Source organism: Chelonoidis abingdonii, chromosome 3 (assembly GCF_003597395.2).
Source record: "Chelonoidis abingdonii isolate Lonesome George chromosome 3, CheloAbing_2.0, whole genome shotgun sequence".
NCBI lineage: Eukaryota > Metazoa > Chordata > Testudines > Testudinidae > Chelonoidis > Chelonoidis abingdonii.
This window is the reverse complement of record NC_133771.1, coordinates 198363365-198374801: the sequence shown is the minus strand read 5'-3', so window position 1 is coordinate 198374801 and position 11437 is coordinate 198363365. Positions and strand designations below refer to the sequence as shown.

At 44.1% G+C, this 11437-nt stretch overlaps 2 protein-coding genes across 2 annotated transcripts in view; both read right to left on the bottom strand.

The window, feature by feature from the left end:
- SNRPB2 (small nuclear ribonucleoprotein polypeptide B2) overlaps nucleotides 1–11437 on the bottom strand; it is a 198802-nt gene that overhangs the window by 64824 nt on the left and 122541 nt on the right. The gene's annotated exons all lie outside the window — the stretch shown is intronic.
- The window catches only part of LOC116830821 (uncharacterized), a 34367-nt gene continuing 32490 nt past the window's right edge, over nucleotides 9561–11437 (bottom strand). Inside the window, exon 6 of the mRNA XM_032790472.2 lies at nucleotides 9561–10052. Coding sequence (XP_032646363.2) covers nucleotides 9920–10052 — 133 coding nt within the window. The 3' untranslated portion in view covers nucleotides 9561–9919. The remainder of the gene's footprint in view (nucleotides 10053–11437) is intronic.

Here is an 11437-nt window from a genome sequence, read left to right as displayed (position 1 = left end):
AGCCGCAGGACCAGATGTTTTCTGGTTCCTTCAACCCCGGAGGCTTTCCAAGCAGAAAAGGACACGCTGTCTCCTCCGGTACTGCCAACTCTGCAAGGACCCCCGTAAACCAAGACGGCAAAAGATAGGAGAGAGGCTGGCACCGGCCACCTTCACAGTCCGAAGAGGAGTCTTTCTGTCCACTCAAAACCTACACTCCACCAGACCTTGATACCGATGCAATGGCTGTACTGGAACCCTTGGGAGCTTCCCCTGGTACTGGCCTGCCTTTCCACCACTCATACTCAAAAAGACAGGCTACTGGCCCTTGCCGTTCAGCACCAGACCCTGACTCTCTGGTACTGACCCCACTGCCAATGTCCAGAAAGTGACCCCAATGGATATGGTGGAAGCAGAGGGAGCCCCTCCTCCAGGGTAAGCCTCCTCCTCATCTATTCAGATGAGGCTGTTGCAGGACCTAGTAGCCTGCTTCCTCAAGACAATTTCAGAGCCCACTAGGACCTCCTGAAAAGAGTTGCTGCAAAGCTGGATCTGGAGTCTGAGGAGTCAGCATACAACCGGATTGATAGTCTGGCTGCAGCTTCTTCCTCCAGAGTGGCCTTACTCATTAACAAACTGGTGATGGGACCCATCAAAATGCTGTGGCAGACTCCTCCTCCTCTGCCCCCCACCTCAAAGAGGGCAAAGAAGAAATACTGCGTACTGGCAAGTGGCTTCAAATACCTTTATTTGCACCACCCCCAGGGTCCTTGGTAGCGTCGGCAGCAAATGAACAAGACAGGCAGGGGCAGTCAAGAGCTATCTCTGAGAATAAAGACGCTAAGAGACTAGACCTTTTTGGATGAAAGGTTTATTCAACAGGCAACCTCCAGTTATGTATTTCCAACCAGCAGGCTTTGCTGGGGAGGTACAATTTTAATCTATGGGACTCGTCCACATTTAAGGACTTCCTCTCACAGGAGCTGAGGCAGAAGTTCATGGCCATCCTGGAGGAGGGCAAGAGTGTGACCAGAACCTCCTTTCAGGCAGCTCTGGATGTGGCCGACTCAGTGGCCAGGACTATGGCATCTGCAGTCACCAAGAGGTGTTGTTCATGGCTCCAGTCCTCTGGCCTATCTCATGAAGTTCAGCAGTCCATTCAGGACCTCCCCTTTTGAAGGCTCCTCACTGTTTTCAGAGCAGACTGACTTGAAACTTCATGGCCTCAAGCACTCGAGGGCTGCCCTTCCTTCCTTTACGCATCACTAGCTTCCAGGAAGCACTTTAGGCCCCAGCGGCCTTCCCAGTTCATGGAGCCTTCCAGGCAGGAGCTCTACAAAAGAAACGGGAAGGGTTACAAATGATGCCAACCCCACCGTTCCACCTAAGCCTCCCAATCAGGCTCTCACAGATACTCCGGTGGAGCCAAGCAGGCCTTTTGAAGGTGCACCCGAGGGCTTTACACCAGTCTCCAATCCAGATCTGCTGCCTCCTTTGTTTTTGGCCCAGCGTGGTCATATATAACATCAGACCGTTGGGTCCTGAGTACAGTCACAGTCCGGTTACACCCTTCAATTTTCATCCATCACTGTTCCACCCCCCCACCCCAGTCCATCTTACGAGCAACTTATTGCCCAGAAGGTGCAATTCTTCCGAAATGTGGGGGCCAAAGAGGAAGTTCCCTGAGACAAGAGGGTAGGGTTTTACTCCAGGTATTTCCTAATGCCAAGGGGGCCTATGGTCCATCCTGGATCGGTCGCCTCAACAGATCTCTGAAGAAACTGAGATTTTTGCATTGTCTCCTTGGCCTCCATCAGGAGACTGGTACACCGTCTTTGACTTAAAGGACGCTTATTTCCACATCTTTATCTTCCATGGTCACAGGATATTCCTCAGATTTGTAGTGGGTCAATGTCACTACCAATTCACTACTCTCCCCTTCAGGTTATCAGCAGCTGTAGGGGGTCTTCACAAAGAGTATGATGGTAGTAGCAGCCTTCCTCAGGTGCCGAGGCATGCAAGTCTACCCGTACCTCGATGACTGGCTGACAGGCTCATGTACGGCACAGCATCAGTACAATCTGGGCCACCTTCCAGGTGCTGTGTCTGCTCATAAATGAGAAAAAGTCAACTCTGGTCCCAGTTCAGAGAATAGAGTTAATTGGGGCAGTGATTGACTCGACCCAAGCCAGAGCATTCCTGCTGGATCTGATATCTGACATCACGGTCCACTCAATAACAACTGCTCAGGTCTGCCTCAAACTATTGGGACACATGGCAGCATATATTCAAGTGGTACAGTAGGCAAGGCTGTGCCTCAGGCCTTTCCAGATGTTGCTGGCATCAGTCTACTCCATGAGCACACTCCACTTAGACTCAATAAGCACGATCCCGCCTTTGGTCCTCACTTCCTTGGGCTGGTGGAAAGACCCAGGATTGGTAGTGAGGGTGGTACCTTTTGTTGCCTACCAACCGTCAGTAGCCTTATTCTCGGACACATGAGACCTACAGTGGGGAGCCCACCTCAACAATCTCAGGAAGAACTCTCCCTAAATGTCAGGGAACTCAGGGCAGTGCATGCTCGGAACAGGTCTTGCTAGGTAGTAGAAAGCTTTCCACCAGGGCTACCAACTTGGCCAAGTGGAAATGTTTCACTTGTTGGGCCTCTGAATGGGATCTCTCTCCATCTCGTTCTTCTCTTCACTCTATCTTGGACTATGTGCTCCACTTAAAGCAGCAAGGTCTGACACACACATCTATTAAAGTTCATTTAGTGCCCATATCACCCTCCAGTGAGTTGCAGATTACGAGCTGGGATTTTTGTGTTGCTCTATTCTTAGTAGATCAGTGTTCTCCCATGAGATGACAGTCCGATTTCTCAAGGAAAGACTCTATCCTCTGGTTCACAAACCAAGCCCCCCATGGGACATAAACCTGGTCCTGTTAAGGCTCACACATTCTTCTTTGAGCCATTAGCATCCTGCTCCCTACTGCTTCTCTCCTGGAAGGTCGCCCTTCTGGTGGCAATTACCTCGGACAGCAGGGTCTCTGAGATCAAAGCCCTTATGTCAGAACCACCCTACACAGTGTTCTTCAAGGACAAGGTCCAACTGTGCCCACATCCAGCCTTCTTACCAAAGATGGTGCCGCAATTCCACAGCAACCAGGTCATTGTTCTACCTGTCTCCTTCCCAAAATCTCACAAGACCTCTGAGGAATGTCAGCTTTGTATGCTGGATAGTAGGCGAGCCCTGGCCTTTTATACTGAGGGAACTACGCCCTTCCGCAACTCTTTGTAGCAGTAGCAGAAACAATGAGAGGGCTACTCGTGTCAACACAAAGAATTTTGTCTTGGATAACCACTTGTATCCGAGCTTGCTACAAACAGGTGAACGTTCTGCCTCCATCCATTGTGCCCATGCTTTGTCAGTAGTATTCCTTCCATTGTGCCCATGCTTTGTCAGTAGTATTCCTTACACGGGTACCAATCCAGGACATCTGCAAAGCTGCAACTTGGTTGTCGGTTCCTACCTTCACATCCCACTAGGTCATCACCCAACAGGGCCGTGACAGTGCCAGTCTCGGGAGAACAGTGTTGCAGTCAGCACATCCAGGAACTTCAAGCCCATCTCTGGGGGTACTGCTTGTGAGTCACCTAGCAAGGAATGGTCATGAGCAAGCACTTGAAGAAAAAATGGTTACTAACCTTTTGTAACTGTTGTTCTTTGAGATGTGTTGTTCATGTCTATTCCATGACCCACCTTCCTACCCCGCTGACGGAGGTATCAGCAAAAAGGAACTGAAAGGGTGTGGGTTTGTGGCACTCCTTATGCATATGCACACAACTTCAGGGAGTGCTAGAGCCAGCCCAATGGATACCATTGAGGGGGAAATCTCTAGCAACTGTGCATGCGGCGCACACACACCTATCATGGAGTCTACCTGAGCAACACATCTTGAAGAACAACAGTTACGAAAGTTAGTAATCGTTTTTTCTTACTCAGCAACTGCAGTTCCTGTGTTCAGAGTTACATCTGTTGACTGTAGTGACTGATGTCTCTTTGCCAAAATAGCTCTGGGAGAGTGAGCTGCATTTGTTTTTTTTTGTGCCTCACAACTGTTCAAAAGTTTCCAATCTATACTAACTCTAGTGAAGGCAATGGGGTTGTTCTGGGTAATGAGATTTACCCTCACAATGCTATTTTTAATGACATTCAAACTATATAACCACATTTTAAGGAGTTATTTTGAAAGCAAACTTTAAGCATCAAATTTTGGGCCTCTCAGCCTTTACCATCCTTTTCAGTTCTTCTACCATCCCAAAAAACCTGTGAAACTATTAGTACAAATATTTCTCTAGTCTTAGGACTGTGTCTGTTGAAATAGTGGATTTCTGGACTGGGTGAATCAAAAGTATCTTGGGTTAATATACTGACATTTCCCTGTTGGAGACTGATTCAAATCTAGCTCTGCTCACAGAAATGTTTCTTATGTTTTGTCAGTGATGGACTCTTGGTTTTCACAAAAACATTATCCAGCTGTGTCTACTCTGATGAAAAGACTGGAACAGCAGAAATATTATAGCACTAAGAACCTGCATCGCTGTTTTTTGTTTTGGTTTTTGATCCATGGACAGTTAACTCCTGTCTCACTTGCCTCTTTCCACTCACTTTAGTTTATTTTTTTAAAAGTAGTGTTTGTCACTTTTAGTTCTGCTATACTATGATAGTGACATCAACCACTGTTTTACAAGAGAACTGAAGGACTGCAATTCAAATACCCTGGGCTTAGTAAATAAGGTATGACTTCACTGATAGCATACATTAAATAGATGTATTTAAAATGTAATCTATTGTTTGGGATTCTATCAACTAACATTTTTCAGCTCACCTTTATATCTGTTTCTAGGTTTTTATGCTGAATGCTGGGCATAGTTGAAAATTAAGGTTTCTTTATCACCCTAACCTAAATTTTCCCCCAAAATCAGGAAAATTGATCATCAGATTAATTTAAACTAAACAGTATTTACTACTTAGAGATCTAAATCCAATCATCAGCTGTAATAAAAGAACAATTTCACATTATCTGCTGAACTGAAAGTTCTACAATTTTTATTTTTTGAAAATGCTTTAAGTACAAATAAATATTTCCGTAATAACTAGACAGCAAACTCCACACTTCCCCTCTTATGTTTGTAGTTCTGTATCTTTTTCTATGATTATACTACTCTCTTTAGCAACTTAATATCTTTAATACCCATGTAAAGGGAGACACACAGACTCTTCACAGGGAAACAAGTAACTAGCTGCTGGATGACTGCTGAGAACTCCATTCATTTCTAGTGTTTCAGAAGGCTGTTAGGGGATACTATACAAGGGATGAGGGAGGGTTTCAACTGCTTGGAGTAGGCAGGGCAGGATTTGCTCCCTGCTGCTTGGAAGCCATCCACCGTATTGCTATCATGATGCTATAACTCTTAATGGAAGGTTGTCAGATTGGAAGAGGGCTCAAGTGAGCTTCCACAGGGAGCTGTTGTAGGTCCACTGTTGTTTAACATCTTTATTAATTACCTGAATGTAGGAATAGAGAGCATGCTGATTAAGTTTGCAGATGACACAAATCTAGGGGGAGGCTGCCAATACTTTGGAGGATAGAGCTAAAATTCACAGGGATGTTGATACATTGGATAACTGGGCTCTAGACAACAAAGACAAATGTAAGGTGCTATCTTTAGGGAAGAAAATACAAATGCACAAATATAGAATGGGGGAAACTGGCTTGGCAGCAGCACTGCTAAGAAGGATCTGGGAGTTGTGGTGGATTACAACCTCAACATAAGTTAGCAATGCAATGCTATTGCAAAAAAAGCAAATGCTATTTTAGGTTGCATTAACAGAGGCATAGCTTGCAAGTCACAGGAAGTGACAGTACTGGGTCCTGGTTAGACCTCAGCTGGAGTAGTGTGTCTAATTTCACCAATGTATAGAGAAACTGTGTAGAGAATGTGTAGAGAAACTGGAAAGGATCCAGAGGCAAGCAATAAAGATGACCAGAGGGATAGAATGCAAATCATATGAGCGAAGGCTGAAGGAACGGGTCTGTGTAGTTTAGAAAAGAGGAGATTAAGGGGGGATGTGATGATAGCAGTGTTCAGATACTTGAAAGGTTGCACACAAAAAGAAGAAAAGTTGCTCTCTTTTGCTACAGAGGACAAGCAGTAAGGGTTCAAACTGCAACATAGCAGATTTAGATTAAATCTCAGGGAAAATTTCCTAACTCTAAGAACAGTAGAACAATGGAACAGATTGCCTTGGGGAGGTTGTGGAAGTTTCTTCACTGGAGGTTTTCAAAAAGAGGCTGGAGAGCCATCTGTCTTGGATGGTTTAGATACAACAAATCCTGCATCTTGGCAACGGGTTAGACTAGATGACTCTTGTGATCCTTTCTAGTCCTATAGTTCTATGCCTTTTCCACCTTCCCGTTCTTAACCTAACCCTTGGACTAGGAGCCAGTAGTTAGAGGGAAGTTTAGATACCATTCTGATTAGGGTACTAGATGTATGCAGTAGACAGCTGACAGCATTTGGAAAGAGTCTGGCATTAAACTGGCCACTAGGACTTTTCTGGTGCTCAGTTCAGAGGATGGGAAGGTGTTGGGAGTAGAAGTAATAGGATTTATTGGAGAGAGAACAGGGTAAGAAGAAAAGGGAATGATACTGAAAATCAGAAGCAATTGTTTTCATTAGCCTGGTGCTGAATTCCTGAAAAACCCATCCTCGCTGTTCTCACATATTAAAATGCTCATAGGAAGGGAACATTGTATATGGTGTTACCAGATTTGCCCATTACTTTGAGGTACGCTCATTTATTAGGATTACTCCTCTAGGGGGCAAGGTTTCTGTAATTCTATCAATGTACTGCTTGTGTCACTTGTGTTCTTATATGGAGCTCTACTTCTTCCTTCTGCACATTCCCCCGCCCCAATGGAGCTATCTTGCAGGACCTAGGTTCCCCAAGGTTGGATTCTTCCAGCCCCAGAATCAGATGAACACACACACACACCCTCTCTCTCTCGCTAACAGTGTGTGTCTGAAAGGACCGGGTTAATCAGCACTCCCAAGATGACCCCTTATGTCCCTGGACTGAGTAGGCTGCATTGAGCAGCATTTCCAAGCTATCACCCTCATAGGCCCTTGGATTCAGCAGGCTGGGTCAAACAGCACCTCCAAGTTGCCACCTTCATATGCCATGGGCACTGCACCGGAATAGAGTACGCCTGAGCAGGCTTGGTCAAGCAGCACTTTCAATCTGCCACCCTCATATGTCCCAGGTCAGCACATCCTATCCCTACTTTCACATTACAATTGTTCTGGTAGTAACCCACTCGATGAGCAAACCCAGCAGGATTTTTGGGTGCTGCAGAGATCTTTAGTTTAGGTACGAGGAGCGTTGCTGCAGAGTGAATGAGGAAGCTGGAAAAAAAAAAAAACCACAAGGAGAGAGAGAAGCAACCAGCTTAACCATAAATGTTATTTATTGCCAGGTAATAACCATTAGGGAGCCAAATAAACAAAAGTTATAATATTAAATCTAACTTAAATTTGATTATAAAAGTCAGGTTTAGAAACCTATAACTCATCACATAAGTCAGGGTCAGAAAGCTCTATCTAGAAAGAGAGATGGGTTCTCACAACTCCTGAAGCTTGAATTGATTGGGGTTCCGAGGTGGTGGTGGTAGCTGAGGGTCCAGAGTGCTGGAGACAGGCAGCACCCCCAGCACGACCAGTCAGGAGAACATGAAGTCCCAATGGAAGTGATGCAGATGTTGGATCCAGGCATCAGAACCCATACTTGAGCGTGGGTATGGTTTTTGCAGGGAAAGAACAATGGTTCAGGGGAGAACACTAGATTTGTTTATGGGTAAACTGATGGCTCAAGGGAGAATACCAAAGTTGTTTTGTTCAGGCTAGACAATAGGAACTGATAATTCCTGGCTATGGGTGATGTTCGTTTGAGGGAGCTCACAATGCAATTAGGCAGCTTTAGTATTATGGATACCAATAAAGGATTTATTACTAGAATTGGTCTGATAACTACTGAGCTGGGTGTGTGCAGGTGTGGGCTCATTAACATCTGGAGCAGAGATTCCCCCATAATGCAATGCTTCCCTGCTTTTCTGGCCCCAGAGTTGTGTGGTTCTTGCCTCGGAATCTCTGTTCTCCATTCTGTATGCTAATGGAGATGCCTCCCTGTCCCATCTTTGATGCAAATGAGGCTAGAGGAGTTTCCTTAACCCTGTCACTCTTGTCCGGAGGGGTTTAGGGCATCTTTCACTGCCTTTTCATTGCTTTTTGTAAGTCTTTCTTCTGATCGCCTTTGGTTCAAGAAGAGGTTGAAGGGGGCGGGGGGAGGTCTTTCATGAGTCAAACAAGCTGGGTACTGCACCCTGGTTCCCCAAGAATATAGAGCTGACAGGTAACGAAGGTTTGAAACCTCAATGTCTGCAATAGGTATCCTGCTTTGAGCAGGGGGTTGGACTAGATGATCTCTTGAGGTCTCTTCCAACCCTAATAATCTATGATTCTATGACATATTTGTAGATTCTAAGGCCAGAAGGGACCCACTGTGATCATCTAGTCTGATGTTCTGTGTAACACAGGTCACAGACCTTCCCTAACATAATGCCAAAATCATAGTACACACAAGCTGCTGAAACAGGATATGATGTAAGTTTCCTTTACTATTGTTATCCAATATAAGCTCCACAAATTGTTTCAACAGTTCAGCATTTTCACCAAAATAAATGCATAAAACAACTGAAGGGGTTCTACAGTGCTACCATAGACAGGTGGCAAGGTGTGTTAATTTAAATAGTTGTCTAATGACCTATTTGTCTTATATACACAGTCATTTAGATGGCTGCAGCAGTACAATGTAGAACTGTATAACAATACGGAAGAAACATGTTAGATGTGCTACTGAAGCATTCATTTCTGACTGAAGTCAGCACCAGGTAATTTGTTTAAATTATTAAGCTAACTATCTTTTATTGGTGTGCAGGGTAATCTTAATGGGTGTGTTTTTTTCATCAGCAGCAAACTCCACGGGAAAAAAAGTTGTACAACATAAACCCGAGGTGTAGGGTCCACATGAGTATAAATGAAGATAATTTCACCTGCTAAGAACCTTATGCTGGTGCCTTGTATGCCCATGTCCTCTGACATCTGTAGAAGTTTTGTGAACCTATCTAGATGGTATGGTCCTAAAAGAGAAGAACATTAGCAGATCATACCAAAGAGCCCAACTTTGTAACACGATGCCTAAAATGAGGCAATGAGATCTGATTTAGACATCTGATGCCCTCCATCCAAATTTTCAAAAGAGGTCACTGATCTCTGGATGCCTCAATTTTTACAGACTAACCTGACACCCTGGGCATGATTTTTCAGAGACATTGATGTAAGTGTGATCTGTGGGTGTTATAGATATAAGCACCCTCTTAAATACCCATTTCAGGCACCTGAGTGCTTGAAGTTAGGCACACAAGTTTAAAAAATCAAGCTTCTACAGTACTGGATTTAATTATGCTCCCACTGATCTCTGAGTATGTTTACGCTGCAATTAGACATGCACAGCTGGCTTGTGCCAGTTGCCTTGGTCTAAGAGGTTGTTTAATTCTGCATAGACACTTGGCTGGGGCCCAGGCTCTAGAACCCTGCAAGGTGGAAGGATCCCAGAGCTCAGGCTGTAGCCAGAGCCCAAATGTCTCCATCACAATTAAACAGCCCCTTATGCCTGAGCCCCACGAGCCCGAGTCAGCTGGCATGGACCAGCCACGCTTGTCTAATTGCAGTGTAGACAAACACTCTGAAGCAAGAACAAACCCGGCTGTGAGCTATTACATTAAATCCTGTGTTTTGACTGGATAAGAGATCTGAGTTTCAGTTTCTATCTTCTGAATTTACGCCGCATTTCCTAAGAGTTCTTCTTATATATGGTATTGCTTCTTCCAGAAACCATCGTCTTGTGTACATAAGTAGCATGACATCAAGCAGAAGATTACGTTCTCTCTTCCTTTAAGAACAAGATGATTACATCACCACCTTTTTGTATATCTGAATTAAAAATATTAACAATTGCTACTTACACAGAGAATTTTAAAAGAAAACTTGATTTTTTTTAAAGAATGTGTTTAAAGGGCTGCCTACATTGGAGTGAATTAATTTGTGTGTCTCACATTGATGTTTAGCCTACAGGATGACAGGAAATGAACTGATACCCAATGTGAGTGTAGCTGCCTCAGATATCTTAAAAGTCAAAATATCAAAAATAGTTCTCAGTTTATACCTACAATTTTATTCAAACATGCACATTTGAGCCAACAAAGAGTATTTGTGTGCACAAAGAATTTTCTAAGCCTACTGACCGTTACATGATTTTAATCACACAAATGCTGTTTCTTGCAGGCTCAAATGCAATGTTCAAAATCAGCAATAGAGATGAGGTTACCTTGGAAATTTTGGTTTTAAGTATTTGTTATGGGAATCTCTGCAACTACAGTTAAGATTTAGGTGGAGCTGTGCTTGCAGACAGCCCTATTCTGAATGCCACAAGAACTCAAAACTGTCCTTGTCTTCAGTGGAGCTTCAGGTGCTCAAGGAATGTGTGGGATCAGACCTATGATTTGCCATAGCAGTAGAAATGCCTTTATACCCTGTAATTTCTTCAGCGGGGAAAGCAGGGACAAGGTAGGTCAGACAAGTTCTGTAACTGAAATAGAAACAGTGCTTCAGAGTTGCCTGACTTGTAGACTTTGATTTTGTATTATATTACAATAGCATCAAGAGGCCCCAGTGAGGATCAAGGCCCCATTGTGCTAAGTGCAGAGCAAACGCACATAAAGACACTTTCAGTAATTTTAGGACCCATTCCTGCAAACCTCAAAGCATGTGGGCCACTTCTGTTCATATGAATAATTCCATTAGTATTGGTCACCTGAGAAAAATTACACACATGCTTAAGTGGCTGCAGAAGCTGGGATTACATTTGTGTATTTAATATTATGTGCCCTCTTTGTAGAGAAAATCTTTTTCTACCAGTTTTGTTATTTTTCCACTGACCACAACGGCATTCCTTCCATTGTAGGGCCCAATCCTGCAAATGTGAACATGCTTAATTTTATACATGTGAGAAATACCATGGATGCCAATAGGCCCACTCAAGTGTGTACAGTGAAGCATGTTCATAAGTATTTGCATGATCCACAACTTGCTGCTGGTATTCAGGATTTCTTGACAAAGCAGGTACATGAAGTACACCAAAGCTGGGAAATCTATGCCAGGATAGGAGGCTTGTTACAAAACCATCCTGACACTCCATTTAGATTACTTACTCTGTTTTTTACGTATCTCCCCCTATTTGTACAGGTGCAGTTGGTTGTGCCAAGTTGTCACTGTTGC